Raw genomic sequence first — 16,279 nt, 5'->3', positions numbered from 1 at the left:
CCCTTTGCTGGACAAAGTGAGGCAATTGACCACCTGGGACGTAGCTTTCTTTGGAACAAAATAACTCTTGTTAGCCAGGGGTGACAGCTTTGCAAAACACCAGATAATCTGGTGAGAATTGCTGTTGACAAAGTCCACAACGTATTGCAATTTGATATCACAAATCAAATGTGTTAGCTGGCTTGTCTACAACAAAAACATTAAGTCACTTACAAAAATAATCATTATAATAATAATAATCACCCATTTGGAACAAACACTAGTCTGCTTTACCCTAAAGCCTACAAAGACATTAAAAGTTATCTTCATTCCCTTAGAACACGGAGATATCTGAATGATTTGTCCTTCTCCAACTCCTCCATGGTATCTCTTTTATGTAAGTTCTGAATGAGGCTGTTGCTCCATCATATAACTACCCCAGGACCCCTTAACCGTGCTCGGCTATGTAAAGACGAACACCTCAGGTGTCAGGTCTTCTGGGAACCTGTTAGGTCAGACAGAAGAAAACTGGGCTTCCTAGACTACGCTGTGCCCCAGAACAGAGAGAGAGAGAATAGAAATAAAGATTTAATAGAAAACCCATATTGTGGGTCAGGGCAGACTAAGCCGCTGGCTCTTGTCCATATGCAGTGTACTGCTGAAACATTGTTTCAGTTCTGGCCCGGTGCGCTCAGAAAACCTCTTTCCTCCACCTTTCACACTGCCTCTACATCCCATAAATGAACAACAGATAAAATAAAGACATTTATTTTCAGTTTTCACATATAGGTTTACACATAGCGGGACAAATCAAGGTAATAGGTCGTTTCTCTGCTGGCAAAACGGATATTACACGTGAAACTCTACTAAATACAGACACTGCTGCTATTGGGAGTATAAATGTTTGGGCTATATACAGAGACAACAAAGCTACCGGCAATGACACACCATCATGTATGTGTTTGGCTCAGGGAATTTTTCATTGAGGTTGGACATAGTGTGTTTGTCTCACATTTGTTCTCCCAAGTCCAACACTCTGAATTTATCCAGGTTATAAAAGCAAGCTTTCACCACCCGACCACCGAAGAATCTCCCGTTCAGATCCACCACAGCTGGAGAAAAGACAAGAAACAAATATTTCAAGTTACTGTACCCAAAGACCAGAGGTCTCCAAAGCAATCACATACAGCATACAGAGTTCCTCTGTTGGACAGGTACGGAGCGGGACAATGTGAGAGTTCCTTATAAATGATAACCCCTGGTCGGTGGTGTTGTGGTGATTAGTATACCTGGGTTAGTGTATTTCAGTCTCAGGTATTTATAATACTAAGAAATACACAGAAAAGTTGATTTACTTGAACATCAAATAGAATACAATAAGGTTCTATTTAAAATAAAAAATACTATAGCTGAAACACAAATGTGAGTCGATATCTTTAAATATTTCCAAATTAATTTTAAGTATTTCCAAATTCATACAAATTCAAGCGGCAGATAGCGGTTACAGCATCTGACCTGTACAAGGTTGTTAGGGTTGATGGAGCAAATCCCCTTGCTGACAAGGAGATTCATCTATTGTTCAGTCCCCACAGTTAATAATCTGTTGTTCTGTCCCCACTGTAAATAGTCAGTCATTCAGTCCCTACAGTTAATATTTTCTGTAAGCTCTGGATGACAGCATCTAAATAATACCATAGCAACTAAACCGTAGCTCACTAAAAAATACTGTAGCAACACCATCAGCCAAACCCCGAAACGGCCTATCAATCTTCGTAGTGTACATTTGGGTTCGGTAATAATAATCTGGCTGTGTTTCTGTCCTCCTTCGAGGGCATGATGTGACGGAGAGGGGGACGCTGGGACGGCTGTGATGTAAAACCTGAGGGAGACAGTCTCACCTGGTTTCTGATCTGGGACAACTCATTTAGACTGGCCCCCAAATTAGCCTGATTACACAACTTATAGATAAGCATACACACAGACACACGGAACAGCCAGAAATACACCCACTCGCGCGCACACACACACACTACAGTTACATAGAGGAACAATCACACATGTTAGAAACACCCACTCCAGTCTTAAGGAGGGACACATCCACGGTAACGCCGCCCTACCCGCACGGTACCAACCTTTGATGGCTGACTCAACTCTCTCAAACTCCAGGAATATCCTCACCGCTTCATCATCTGTCACCTGAGCAATCTGAGGAGAATACACGGTTTAACACATGAGTCACCAACACACACAGACACGATACTTAACCTCCCACAACCCCAGTCTTCCCTCTCACCTCGAAGATGACACATTTGATGACTTTGCCGTATTTCTCACACTCTTCCTTGGTCTCTCCCTCCAAATCTTCATCCACCTCTCCCCTGCCCACCATGTTCTAAAACACAACACGCGCGTTACGGGAGCCACATGCGCAAACACACTCCAACCAATGGACAGCACATGGTCACGCGCAGACCTGCGCAAACAGCCAGCGCTCACCCTTAACAGCACCACTTTGGTGGGGCATTTGAGAATCTCCGTGAGAGGGTTGGGCTCAGACTTCTTAGAGGGGTCCGCTGGCGGGAGAAACAGGCCAGAGCATGTCAGGAATAAAGTTCTTGAATTGAATACGCAGATAAATGTAGTCAGGACTGGGCAGCCATTAAACTCTAAGTTAAACTACAATGTGGTCAACATCAACCATCATAGTATGCAGGCCCAAAATAAATGTGGTTTCTAATTCCATTATGAAACCTGACCCAAACTGAGATGTGCAAACTGGACAATTATAAATCTATAATATGCCTGTCTAAATTAGACTATTGGTTTGAAATGAAAACAGCCCATACATGGGACAACAACAACACAGGAGAGAAAATCAGATGTGCTTCTAAGTTGGAAGTGATATAATAGTGCCAAACCTATAGAAGCCGAGCCCCAGCCTAAAGGCTCAGCCGCTGCAGTCTGGCTACTGGATCCTGGTGCTTTAGAGAGGGACACATAGCAAAAACATGAGTACAGAAAAAAGGACAAATGAAAAGACACAAAACCGTGATAAAAAAAAATGTTGACGCCTAAAATATGCACTGGGATCAAAATAAGAAAAGTTAATACAAATAGAGAAATGAACTGATGTTAGATGACCAAACACACAGCTTCAAATCCTATTAAGCTAGAACAGTCTTAAAACTAGAAACCAAGACCATTAATTCTGGGCCTATACAGTACATGAGGAAAAACAAGATTTGGGAAAGGCTAAGTGGCAGACAATGAATGACTGCGAGGTTGTATCTTATAAGAAGTTAATGCATACTGGAAGTGAAAACATGACAGGTCTGAGGATGTGAAACAGGAAAGACAGACAGAGTCATGAGACAAAGTGAGGTATGACATGTAGTGTGCCGTTACTCTTCTCAGTGGAGTCCCCTATGATGATCTTGCCACCCCGCTTGCTGGTCTTCTCCACAGACAGCGCCGTGCTGAGACCCTGCTCATGCTTGCCAAGGCCCTGGCCTTCCCTGAAGCCATACTTCTGCATGATCTTATGGGCCACCGTCCCTCTGGGGAGACAGGGACACAATGGAAGACGGCATGGGTGGACAGAACACTGATCCAGCTGCTGAACTGTAATAGGCTGATAGCCTGTACCCTGTTACCCTATAAAGTTATTTCAATGTGGAGCTTTCTGAGGTTCAGTAATATGATTTCCATCTTCCATTGATAAGCCAAATAGATTTTTCTAATAAACTACTTATAAATGGGCTACCAGTAGCTTGCAACCAACCTGAGGCAGACCTCTGCCTAGCATTAATTTATTCTAGTGCCACACTACTGACTTGTGATTGTGACCAGAACAACAAGCTATCGTGTAAAGCAAGAGAGGCAACACGATGGAGACAATTGGGTAGCAAATTAATGTGGAATGTTAGGATTTCTTTTGTCATTGTCTTAACAGAAGACCTACCTAAGTATTTTCAAAAGTTATGGAAATGTTTCATTAGAGACATCCCTAACAGTAAATAATGACCCGAGAAAATGTATAACACTCACCCCATGTTTGCAAGGAATGAGTTAGTGGGACCGCCGGGAGGGGAGCGGGGGCGCTCTGAGTCCTCATACATGGGGGGAGGGATGGCCGCTTTAGAACCACGGGGGGGGCGTCCCTCGTCCTCATAAGGGTATGACGAGCCTGCAAATGGGGGGGGGGGGGTCTTGAATTTCATCTTAATGTTGAACAACAGTGCCACCTACTGGACAAACTCTCCCACAACATCATGTCCTACACAGACAGACACGCAGACAGACACGCAGACAGACACGCAGACAGACACGCAGACAGACACGCAGACAGACACGCAGACAGACACGCAGACAGACACGCAGACAGACACGCAGACAGACACGCAGACAGACAAATCCCTTTGTGGTCCAGACTCACCATCTCTACTGTCCACCAACGACGATGGTGGGGCGATGGCTGCTCCGCCCATACCTGAAACAGAGAGAGATGGGTAAAACTCACAGACTGATTACGGTGTGAAGCCAGCCAAACGTTCACACAACCTTACCCTAACTTAACCCCAACATACGACTTTAAAAAAACATGGAACGCTCAGCTGTGAAACCTGAGACGAATAACTCACTTCGTTTCCTCTTCTCCTTCTCGTATTCCTCCTCCTCGTCGGACTCGCCCTCTGCTGTGGGGAAGCGGGAGAAGCCGCTCGGAGCGACGCTGCCCTCGTTTCTGTCCTTCCTCTTCCTGGACCGACGTGACACAGGAAGGACATGCGAGGTTAAGGACCGCTTAACGGATAAAACGTGGTGACCGAGGCATGACACATGGTAGCGGAACACGCATCTCGCTCATGCTGTTTACCAACGATGTTATCCACGTCACAGCCCATGTTACTAGTGTGAAAACACCTATAAACCACAAGCCATGTCCAGATTCCTTACAGTTTTCTGACGGGTTAGAAAAGTGTAACGTGTGTACAAAACAGCAGAACCCTGACAGTTCTAGAAGCATTAGAAGGCCATACTTCTCTCTGTCATCCATCTCCTTTAGTCTCTCCTGCTCTCTCTGCCTCTGCCTCTCCTCACGGTGTCTCTTCACCACCCTCTCATAGTCGTTGGGGAACATGGGGTCATACTCATCTGCCAGGGGAATCAGCACTTCCCCCGAGGAGAACCCACTGGGAATCGTGTCCTAGTATACACAGTCACATAAGTGACACACTGGGCATGTATGTTTCACAGAGTCAGCAACACACACACACACACACACACACACACACACACACACACACACACACACACACACACACACACACACACACACACACACACACATTACCTTGAGGCCAGCAGCAATGTGTGGGGGTGTGTCTATTATCTGTCTGTCATCACTGGAACCTCCTCGCTTTAGGTCAATGACTGGAGCCAGGACAGTACCCTGTTTCATCCGCTGACTCTGAGGAAACCAGCATACGACATATTTCTGGCCCATTCCCATTATTAACAACAAGTAAATGTGACCTTTACATGCAAGGAGAGTCGATGAATAGCGGGATCATTTTGGAACGCATAGGCTAGCTTTGTGTCGTTGCTGAAAATAGTCTCCATCAAACTCCAACGCCAGCAGAACCCACCTTAGCCTGGGTCAGAGCTGCCTTCTTCACTTTCAGCTGTGACTGCAGCAGCTTGAAATTCTTGGACCAGCCTTCGGTCTTGGTGTCACTGGTCGCACTGCCGACCCCCATGTCGTCGTAAAGTGACATGGTTCTCTAAGATTAATTACACTCCTGGCCTGGTCAATAGAACTGCACCTGAAAAACAGCTTTAAGATAAGTAATTATTAACATATATGGCTAACACTCATTTGGACTGGATTGCAGCCACATCTCACAATATGCTCATTCCGTCTCATTGATCAGGATGTTTTAACGCAGTTAGCTAGCTACGTAGCTGACAAGCTAGCTAAACGGCCGTTCTTTTGTCCCAAAGGACGCATGAACTATAGAGGCAAACTTGTTCGAACAAATATTTAAATACTAACCCGATAAATGTCAAGTTTCTGGCCAACTAAGTCGTTGTAATAACTGAATGTGTAGCTTTTTATTCAGACATAACTGGATTCACGACTCTCAAATCGCTCCTTCGAAATAAACTCGACACAACAAACGTCATAAAGAATGGCCAACTTCTTCTTCTGTGTGGATTAACGGCGGTTGGCATCCACCGTTATTGCTGCATTACCGCCACCTACTGTAAAGGAGTGTGGGTCAGCTCCAGGGAGGACCTAAATTCTCCCTTCCAACCCAGTTTCTCTCAGGAACACAAACGGACACTTAATCACTGCACCCAAACACCCCCTCCCCAACACAGATCCTGGACTCAACACGTTCACCCCCTCTGCCCTCAGACCCTGTTGCAAACTCAGACCCTGTTGCAAACCATTCCACTGGTCCTGCCACACATTCCTCACCTCATTCCACACCGCCACCTTAGCCTCTGCCCTGCTCAAGGGCACCACCACGTCCACCACCCCCCTCACCAGGGCCTGTTTCGCTAGTTTATCGGCCACTTCGTTTCCAGTCACCCCAGCATGAGCCGGAACCCACATGAATGAGACCTGCATCCCATCTCTTCTTACTCTATCCTGTGCTTCCAACACCCTGTTTAAAATGTCCTGCCACCTAGTGGACTTGAAAGACTGCAAACTAACCAACACCTCACATGAATCAGAGCAAATAACCACTCTATCTGGGATCGTGTCCTCCACCCACCTCAATGCAAACTGCACCGCCAGAAGCCCAGCCATGTAAACTGTCAAGTGATCCGTAACCCTTTTAGTGACACTCACACCCGCTCCCCTAACTATAAAAGTTGCCCCCGTCTGACCCATCCCTGGGTCCTTTGAACCATCCGTGAACACCACTACACTCTCCGGGTACCCACCCTCCAGGCGCCTCTTAACCACCTCGGCAAAGCAGAGGCCCAAACGATCCTCTCGCACCATCTCCAATATTCCCAGATCCACCACTGGAGGCAAAAGGTCTCAATGTCAAATCCACTGTCGGACTAAATTTCCTCCCTCCGAAACCTACCTCTCTGGCCAGGGCATCCCCCACCCACCCAAAGCTCATGATCTCCCTCCCACCGTGTTCCCAGCACCCCAACAACACCTCTTTTATAGGGTGCAAACCCCCATGTCCCTGCAAATTAACCGAGTAATTTATCAACAATTGTCTTCTCCTCAAGTGTAAAGGCATCTCCACCACCTCCACCTGCAGCGCTGATACCGGAGATGTCTGAAATGCCCCACTGCATACTCGAAGCCCCTGTGCCTGCACTCTATCCAACCTTTCCAGAGTGCTCACTGCTGCTGACCCATACGCTATACACCCATAGTCCACCACCAATCTAATTAATGACACATACATGGTCCTCAACGCGGCTCTACCAGCCCCCCAACTTTTCCCCGTCAGGCAGCGCATCACATTCAAAACCTTCTTACACCTAACCACCACCCTCTCAATGTGCTCTCCCCACGTCATTCTGGCATCAAAGACGACACCCAGATACCTGAAAACCTCAACCTTCTCCACGGTCTTCCCATACAATTTAACTTTAACCTCATCACCCACCTTCCTCCTTGTGAAAATGACCACCTTTGTCTTTTCCACTGAAAACCTAAAACCCCACTGTCTTGCCCATCTTTCCATCCCATCTACCGCTTCCTGAACCTTCCTGACAACATAGAATCACAAAATCTCCTCCAACAAGCCCTCTTGGCCTGTCGAAAAGTCCTCCTCAGCAGGGCCTGACTCTGTTTATACCTAATCAAACTCTGGAAATTGTGTGTCCTTTTTAACACCCTAAACGCCCTATTATGGTCCTTCACAGCCTTCCCACACTCATCTGTCCACCATGGGACTGCCTTCTTCTTCCCTCGCCTCCCAGAGCTCTTAGGTATAGCCCCCATTGCCGCCCCAACTATTCCTGTCCTCACCCACTCCTCCACCATATCCACCTCCCACCCCCGTCACCAGCACCCATCAGCTGATCACTCACCTCCCGGAACTGCTTCCAATCTGCTCTATCTAACAACCACCTCCCCACTCCACTCTCCAACTCCTCCTTTTCCAGTCTCCGGCCTACTGTACACCTTATGGGATAGTGATCACCCCCTATCGTTGAGGCCCCCAAAAACCGCCCACACACACAACCTCCTGCCACCCTACTGGAAGCCAATGTCAGATCCAACACTGACTCTTTCCTTGTATTGAACATCAATCCCACTACCATTGTTAAGGCACACCAGGTTGGCAACTTCCATGAGCCCTTCCACAACTTGCCCGTTGCCATCCGTTCGCAGCCCACCCCACTGATACATGGCTCCTGCCTTGGCTGAATGAGGTCCTCCTGTACCTCTTCCCATGTCAGCCCTACCATATCTAGGTGCCTCTCTGCTGCTATAACTATAAGCCTAATCCTCTCCGTCTTAGAATCAATCTTAGCTGTACTATTTATTGCACCCGCAATAAACGTAACCAGTTGTCTCTTACTCACGACCACCAAGTCCCCTCCCTTTCCCACCAACTTATTCTGTTTATCTTCCCCTTGCTCCCTCAAACTCTCTTCATTCCAAACCTCCCTGGGCTTCTCAACCCATCCATCCCTGAACCCGCCTCAAAGCCTCCGCATAGGAAACTTTACTCTCTTCCCTCACTTGTTGTACCTCTACTCCCTGTTTCTTTACTACACACCCACCATACTTAATGTTGAAGTCTAACACTTCCCAGAGTTGGTTTGTTGGAAAGGAGAATAAAACACCAGGAGTCAGGTCAATTATCACACCGCATATTCCGTTTATTACAAAAGCTTTTGGAGACAAGTGTCGCCGCACAATGTCTAAGGATCAACAGTCAAAACATCATTTTTATACTTCTACTACGCCCAAAAAGATAGAGGCGTTAACTTACAAAGCAAGTGTGCCATTGGCCCAATCCCAGTTCTATTCCTTATAGGATAACTGCAAGTACCCCCTTGCCCCCCTTGTGGTTTCTGTGTTGTCTGTCCGACTATGTGTGTGTGTCTCTGACCTGCGACCTGTTTCTCACAAGACAGACATACTAAATCTTTCTCTCCCCGGCAACCGCTTGAACAGGGTTTCCTATTCTCCTACTTGCTCCTTCAGTTTCAGCTCATATTACAAACAATTAATATTCTGCTTCATTGGTTACAACAGCTTATAACAGTTCACTAACTTATACAATCAATACTTCTACATTAATTAAAACTCTCAAATGACCGCTAGAAGGAGGTAGACAACATATTTGTATTATTAACCAATTACATATTAAGTTATCGAAGGCGGAGCTCTAAGTGTAGATTTAGAATGAAAGTGAAAGCGACACACGCGCAAACAAGCACGAAACATTTCTGTCTTACTACAGAGTACATAAAGGATTGGCGATGCATATTATTCTCATGTGGCTCAGTTCATCAACACATTTAATTAGGGACTTGGAAGAGATTCCGTGATTTAAATATTGGAACAGCAGGCGAAAGAGTCATGCGGCTGCGTCTTCTTTCTCTCCTACTTTTTACCAAAGTCTGTCATCTCAACACTTTAAAGGGAGGTCAGTGGGTTGAGTTCGACTGAAGCATATATGTTCTTACCTTTACGCATGGAACATTATGTGTGTGCATTTGTGTGTGTGTGTGTTAATGTTGAGAATGCTCCTCACATTTTGGGGGCTGCAAAAGCATATTGAAGGATAAAGAAAGATGAATTGTCACCAGCCGACTTGAACATAATCAGATGCACGTGAATTTTATCCTTCACTTTTTGAATGATAATTGGTGTGTGTATACGTGTGTTGTTGAGACTGATGTTGTTGAGAATGCTACTCAACTTTTTGTAACTTTTTTCCGAAGTCATTTTTTGAAAAGACGGCCGTATAGTGGCTTTATTGTCATCTTGACGTGACGGTAACACACGTCTTAATTCTCATTCTTTAGATGAGTGTCCACAACCTTCACCTCCAAACTTCGCCACGTTCCCGTCTGGGAAACGTGGCGAAAATAGTACCCTACGATACCTTTGTGTGGATGGTTATGTAAGGAAGGCAGGAACCTCCAGTCTTGTGAAGTGCAAGCGGGATGATAAAGGTGGACTTCAGTGGACTTCATCAAACCTGAAATGCATACGTAAGTAGTCACAACTACTACATTGCATTCTGAAAGTATTCAGGCCCCTTCCCCTTTTCTGCATTTTGTTTTACAATAGATTAAATACAGAATCACCATCAATCTAAATACGTTACCCAAAAATGACTAGGCAAAACATTATTTTTTGAAATGTTTGAAATTGATTGAATATTAGATTTACATAAATATTTAAACCCTTTGGTATGACACTCAAAATTAAGCTCTGAGAGAGCTCCAGAGCCTGCAGCACTCCACGAATCACTCCTCAGTAAAAGGCACTTGACAGGCCACTTGCAGTTTGCCAAAAGAACTCTGACTGTGAGAAACTGATAAACCAAGATTGAACTCTTTGGACTGAATGCCAGACTTCATGTCTGGAGCAAAATCAAGACTGCTCTTCATTTTGCCAATCCCATCGCTATGGTGTAGCATGGTGGTGGCAGCACAATGCTGTGTGGATTTGTTTCAGTGGCAGGGACTGGAAGACTAGTCATGATTGAGGGATACATTAACAGAGTAAAGTACAGGTAGGTGATGAAAACTTGCTCTAGAGCGCTCACTGGGGTGAAGGTTAACCTTCAAAATGGACCATGACCCATAGCTCAGAGCTAAGACAATGGAGGAGTTGCTTCTGGACAAGTCTGTCAATGTCCTTTGAGTTGCCCAGCCAGAACCAATCTCCAGAGAAGAATGCAAGATCTCCCCAAATACAGGTGTGCCAAGCTTGTAGCAGCATACCCGAGACAACAAGAGTCTGGAATCGCTGCCAAAGGTGTTTTAAGAAATTACTGAGTGAAGGAGTCTGAATACTCATGAATGTGATATATGGGGTATTCTGTGTAGACTGATGGGGAAAGAATCAATTAAATTACAGAAGTCTATTCCCAAAGTCAAATTCTGGCCATATGTGCGCGTAATTGGTGAATAAAGTGATTCTGACAAACCAAGGTATTCAGGTATTCCCATTAGCAGATTATGTAATATTATGAACAATAAGCAGCATGTGATGTTACATTAATTCTTGTATTGATTGCAAATTTCTACACTTATGTTTTTTGCAGCGGATCCCAAAATTCAAAACCCAGGAACACGTGAGTTAATTTGACTGCTAGTACATGACTCATGAGTTCATATAAAAATGTGTTTATAGCCAAATGAGTTAACAGCGAAAGAATAATTGTAGAAACCTTTCATAATTTGCCTGCAAGCAGAGTGCAGTCTGCCAAGAAACTGACCTTATCTGTTCAGATTTGTAAAACTGGTTCATTATAGCAAATGAGCAATAAGGCACCTCTGGAGTTTGTGGAATATGTTTAATATACCAGGGCTAATAAGGCATGTATACAGGCAATCTGCCAGTGAATCTTAGTGAAATACAGTAGCCATATACTACAGCCCCTGCCTTTTAAAACTGAAGGCTAATGGGCTGAAAGCAGTGGCTCATCTCTGCCAAAGGTGTTTTAGGAAATGACTGAGAGAAGGAGTCTGAATACTCATGAATGTGATATATGGGGTATTCTGTGTAGACTGATGGGGAAAGAATCAATTAAATTACAGAAGTCTATTCCCAAAGTCAAATTCTGGCCATATGTGCGCGTAATTGGTGAAAAAAGTGATTCTGACAAACCAAACCAATAAGCTCAAGTATTCCCATTAGCAGATTATGTAATATTATGAACAATAAGCAGCATGTGATGTTACATTAATTCTTGTATTGATTGCAAATTTCTACACTTATGTTTTTTGCAGCGGATCCCAAAATTCAAAACCCAGGAACACGTGAGTTAATTTGACTGCTAGTACATGACTCATGAGTTCATATAAAAATGTGTTTATAGCCAAATGAGTTAACAGCGAAAGAATAATTGTAGAAACCTTTCATCATTTGCCTGCAAGCAGAGTGCAGTCTGCCAAGAAACAGACCTTATCTGTTCAGATTTGTAAAACTGGTTCATTATAGCAAATGAACAATAAGGCACCTCTGGAGTTTGTGGAATATTTTTAATATACCAGGGCTAATAAGGCATGTATACAGGCAATCTGCCAGTGAACCTTTGCGAAATACAGTAGCCATATACTACAGCCCCTGCCTTTTAACACCGAAGGCTAATGGGCTGAAAGCAGTGGCTCATTTACATCATGCCACAATGTGGCATTCTAGTCAACCATCAGCGCTCTTGCACTTATTGCTTATACAATATTTAGATGAGGTTACTGCATACTTCCTGCTCCTCAGTGATGTTTCCTTTTCACTCGCCTTTTCATCTCTCCTTTCACTTCATTTCTCTCTTGGGTTAAGTGAGTGGTCTATGGATGTGTGAAACTGTCTGTAAATTGCCAATAGACCAAGGGGAAGGGTTCTCCGCCATTGATCAGTCAGTCGGTCATCTGTTACAACTAGGGGTGCACAATGATTCTGTCTGTGATTCGAGCCGTTTGTGTCAGTCTCAAGTCTGTGCGGGCATTTGTATTTATTGATTGATAGTGAATCGCCCCTTTCCCCCTCTTTCCCCTAACAGCTTCAACCACCCACCAGACTCCCACAATGTACGGCTTATTGTCCACAAGTGTCAGGTCAAAATCAACTTCTTTGGGTCCACTAGAATATCAGACAGAGAGTATGTACCTATCATCATCCACAGCCTTTATTCTACTCTACATTTTAACGCCCATGTGCCTTTGTGAGAGGTTTGGACAAGCCAGAAAAAAGCGTTATTTTGACCTTTTACCCCTCATCCTAGGTTCTGTCACAGTTGATCAGACTGTTACAACTGTTAGAATGACAACCACCATTGATGACATCACATCAGCCCCTGTAGATATGTCCACCATACTGACCACTATCCCTTTGGCGACTGTTTCCGACCAAATCCAGACCAGCACTGACAGTCCAAGTGTTGGTGAGGAGACCCAGTTTATTAGACTTCTGAATACCACAGATTTATTGTTCCTATACCATATATATTTCTTTGTGATTGCATGTGAAGACCTACACCGATCAGCCATAACATTATGACCACTGACATGTGAAGTGAATGACACTGATAATCTAGTCATCATGGCACCTGTCAGTGGGTGGGATATATTAGGCAGTAAATTAGCATTCTGTCCTCAAAATTGATGTGTTAGAAGCAGGAAAAATTGGCAAGTGTAAGGATCTGAGTCAGAGCATCTGACTGGGTCAGAGCATCTCCATAACTGCAGTCCTTGTGGGGTGTTCCCGGTCTGCAGTGGTCAGTACCTATCAAAAGTGGTCCAAAGAAGGAGTAGCGATGAATTGACGACAGGGTCATGTGCTTCCAAGGCTCATTGATGTACGTGGTGAGCCAAGGCTGGCCTGTGTGGTCTGATCCAACAGACAAGCTACTGTAGCTCAAATTGCTGAAAAAGGTGGCCTGGTCTGATGAATCAAGTTTTCATTTACATCACGTGGATGGCTGGGTGCCTCTCAACATACAGGACTTAAAGGATCTGCATGTGGAGTCCATGCCTCAATGGGTCAGAGCTGTTTTGCCAGCGAAAGGGGGACCTACACAATATTAAACAGGTGGTCATAATGGTATGGCTGATCAGTGTATACTGTATGTGTGGTTTTTCTGGTGTTCGGTTCTTTTTTATTCCTGCTAGCAAGACCATGCTAGTATTCAGAGAAACTGACTTCCACTTCCACTGATCTGCCCTAACATACAATCTAAAAATGTCCCCTAAACATTCGCTGCTATTACCACTGTACCTTCTAATCCATTCCCTCTCTATGTCAGGTGTGGGCACTGAGAGGTCAGCTATAGACATATATTCAGGTCAGTACCCAACAAAGACCACATACATATGTTGTGAAAAAGTACACCCCCTGGACAGTAGTCCCTCTTACATATTTGGACAGATTGATATCGGGGCTAAATTTCAAGCATATTGTATTTCCGCATCATGAATTTCCATTTTAGATGATTTTAATTGCATGAATGATTTCTAAGTTTCATTGTTTTTGTGTGATTGGTTAAATTGGTTCCAGTGTCTGGTGTCTGGAACGGGAGATTGACAGACGGATCGGTGCAGCTTCTGCAGTAATGCGGTCGATGTATCGGTCTGTCATGGTGAAGAAAGAGCTGAGCCGCAAGGCGAAGCTCTCGATTTACCGGTCAATCTACGTTCCTACTCTCACCTATGGTCATGAGCTTTGGGTCATGACCGAAAGGACAAGATCCCGGATACAGGCGGCCGAAATGAGCTTTCTCCGCAGGGTGGCTGGGCGATCCCTTAGAGATAGGGTGAGAAGCTCGGTCACCCGGGAGGAGCTCAGAGTAGAGCAGCTGCTCCTCCACATCGAGAGGGGTCAGCTGAGGTGGCTTGGGCATCTGTTTCAGATGCCTCCGGAACGCCTTCCTGGGAAGGTGTTCCGGTCCCGTCCCACCGGGAGGAGACCCCGGGGAAGACCTAGGACACGCTGGAGGGACTATGTCTCCCGGCTGGCCTGGGAACGCCTCGGTCCCCCCCCCCGGAAGAGCTGGAGGAAATGTCTGGGCATCCCTGCTTAGACTGCTGCCCCCGCGACCCGGCCCCGGATAAGCGGAAGATGATGGATGGATGGTTAAATTGGGCTTGCTTTTATCAGGGAATGTCAATGAAATGTAACTCCCATGTGTCCAAATATGTATAAACAAAAAACACTACTTTCCAACACAGGGCCAGTTCTAGGTATAAGCAACAGAAGTGGTCTCTTAAGGCCCCCCCCCCCCCGACTCTAGGGGGCCCCAACCGCTAGGGAGCGTCTGACCGCTAGGGGAGAGGGGGCCCCGAACCAAACTCCAATGGGTGTACTTACATTTATCACAACTGTACAGAGAGACAGAAATAAGTGAGTCTTTTCCACTGACGGCTTTGGTCTTCTCTCTCTCCGCCCCTGGCTGTGACTGGCAGGTGTGGGCAGTGTGGTGGTCATCATAATATTATTTGCACTGATCATTCTGCTGCTGCTGTGGAGGAGGAGGAGGAAACGGTAAGACCTTTTCTCATCTGGGGTAGAGGGGGTGAAACAGTGTCCGGTTTGATTCTGAGCACTTTCTCTCCAATCCGGCAGGTGTCAGCACCTTGATCCGTTACCGACAACGGAGGAGCAGTTGGCGATGAACGGCTATGAGACACAACCTTGAACGGGACTGACACCTTGATGTGTTCTGTAGCCCCCCCCCCCCCGTCAACTTGTAAATTATGCCAGTGGGTCAGTAATGTATGCATTGGAAGGTTGGGATACCAAATGTACACCGATCAGCCATATCATTATGACCACTGACAGGTAAAGTGAATAACACGGATAATCTCATTATCATGGCACCTGTCAGTGGGTGGGATATTGGGCAGCAAATGAGCATGCACTATGGAAAGTATGCAAGCCGGCGGAGGCAGTGTGATGCTTTGGGCAATGTTCTGCTGGGACACCTTGGGTCCTGCCATTCATGTGGACGTTACTTGACATGTACCACCTACCTAAGCAGTGTTGCAGACCATGTGCACCCTATCATGGCAACGGTATTCCCTGATGGCATTGGCCTCTTTCAGCAGGATAATGCACCCTGCCACAAAGCAAAAATGGTTCAGGAATGGGTAGACAAACCTAAGTCCAAGGGTTTTCTTGGCCTCCAAATTCCCCAGATCATCATCATCTTCCGCTTATCCGTGGCCGGGTCGCGGGGGCAGCAGTCTAAGCAGAGATGCCCAGACTTCCCTCTCCCTAGACACTTCCTCCAGCTCTTCCGGGGGGACACCGAGGCATTCCCAGGCCAGCCGGGAGACATAGTCCCTCCAGCGTGTCCTAGGTCTTCCCCGGGGTCTCCTCCCGGTGGGACAGGACTGGAACACCTTCCCAGGAAGGCGTTCCGGAGGCATCTGAAACAGATGCCCAAGCCACCTCAGCTGACCCCTCTCGATGTGGGGGACACGGAAAATTCCCCAGATCTCAGTCCAATTGAGCATCTGTGGGATGTGATGGACAAACAAGTCCGATCCATGGAGGCCCCACCTCGCAACTTACAGGACTTAAAGGATCTGCTGCTAGCATCTTGGTGCCAGATACCACAGCACACCTTCAGAG

General features: G+C 45.8%; 2 protein-coding genes across 6 annotated transcripts; one reads left to right on the top strand and one right to left on the bottom strand.

Annotated features, from left to right (window-relative positions):
• Positions 1–731: 731 nt before the first annotated feature.
• rbm17 (RNA binding motif protein 17) lies at positions 732–6,174 on the bottom strand. Of its 2 annotated transcripts, none has more exons than XM_010901303.5 (13): positions 6,032–6,174; positions 5,625–5,812; positions 5,330–5,446; positions 5,016–5,182; positions 4,620–4,735; positions 4,415–4,468; positions 4,027–4,165; positions 3,385–3,536; positions 2,898–2,960; positions 2,476–2,552; positions 2,273–2,371; positions 2,112–2,184; positions 732–1,091 (listed from the first exon to the last, which is right to left on the bottom strand). In XM_010901303.5, the coding sequence occupies exons 2-13, from the start codon at positions 5,751–5,753 to the stop codon at positions 988–990; spliced, it is 1,290 nt and encodes a 429-aa protein (XP_010899605.1). In that variant the 5' UTR covers positions 5,754–5,812; positions 6,032–6,174; the 3' UTR covers positions 732–987. The 2 variants fall into 2 exon arrangements, with proteins under 2 accessions (XP_010899605.1, XP_010899607.1); XM_010901305.5 differs by having other exon boundaries at positions 5,625–5,801.
• A 3,195-nt stretch (positions 6,175–9,369) lies between these two features.
• On the top strand, positions 9,370–15,647 carry il15ra (interleukin 15 receptor subunit alpha). Of its 4 annotated transcripts, XM_034289997.1 has the most exons (9): positions 9,370–9,620; positions 10,003–10,191; positions 11,253–11,282; positions 11,941–11,970; positions 12,711–12,809; positions 12,933–13,091; positions 13,953–13,991; positions 15,109–15,187; positions 15,269–15,647. In XM_034289997.1, exons 1-9 carry the CDS (start codon positions 9,554–9,556, stop codon positions 15,339–15,341), a joined length of 765 nt encoding a protein of 254 aa, XP_034145888.1. In that variant the 5' UTR covers positions 9,370–9,553; the 3' UTR covers positions 15,342–15,647. The 4 variants fall into 4 exon arrangements, with proteins under 4 accessions (XP_034145888.1, XP_034145889.1, XP_034145890.1 ...); XM_034289998.1 differs by lacking the exon at positions 11,941–11,970; XM_034289999.1 differs by lacking the exon at positions 12,711–12,809.
• The last annotated feature ends 632 nt before the right edge of the window (positions 15,648–16,279 follow it).

Source organism: Esox lucius, chromosome 23, assembly GCF_011004845.1.
Source record: "Esox lucius isolate fEsoLuc1 chromosome 23, fEsoLuc1.pri, whole genome shotgun sequence".
NCBI classification, from domain to species: Eukaryota; Metazoa; Chordata; class Actinopteri; order Esociformes; family Esocidae; genus Esox; species Esox lucius.
This window is presented reverse-complemented; position numbering and strand designations above follow the sequence as displayed.

Excerpts from the sequence above, each read along its gene's own strand:
- il15ra (XM_034289997.1), top strand. The coding sequence starts at position 9,554 with ATGCGGCTGCGTCTTCTTTCTCTCCTACTTTTTACCAAAGTCTGTCAT. Across the intron at positions 13,092-13,952 it reads CACTGACAGTCCAAGTGTTG|GTGTGGGCACTGAGAGGTCA; the intron begins GTGAGGAGACCC and ends TCTCTATGTCAG. Across the intron at positions 13,992-15,108 it reads AGCTATAGACATATATTCAG|GTGTGGGCAGTGTGGTGGTC; the intron begins GTCAGTACCCAA and ends TGTGACTGGCAG.
- rbm17 (XM_010901303.5), bottom strand. The coding sequence starts at position 5,753 with ATGTCACTTTACGACGACATGGGGGTCGGCAGTGCGACCAGTGACACC. Across the intron at positions 4,166-4,414 it reads GTTGGTGGACAGTAGAGATG|GCTCGTCATACCCTTATGAG; the intron begins GTGAGTCTGGAC and ends CCCCATTTGCAG. Across the intron at positions 1,092-2,111 it reads AGTTGAGTCAGCCATCAAAG|CTGTGGTGGATCTGAACGGG; the intron begins GTTGGTACCGTG and ends TCTTTTCTCCAG.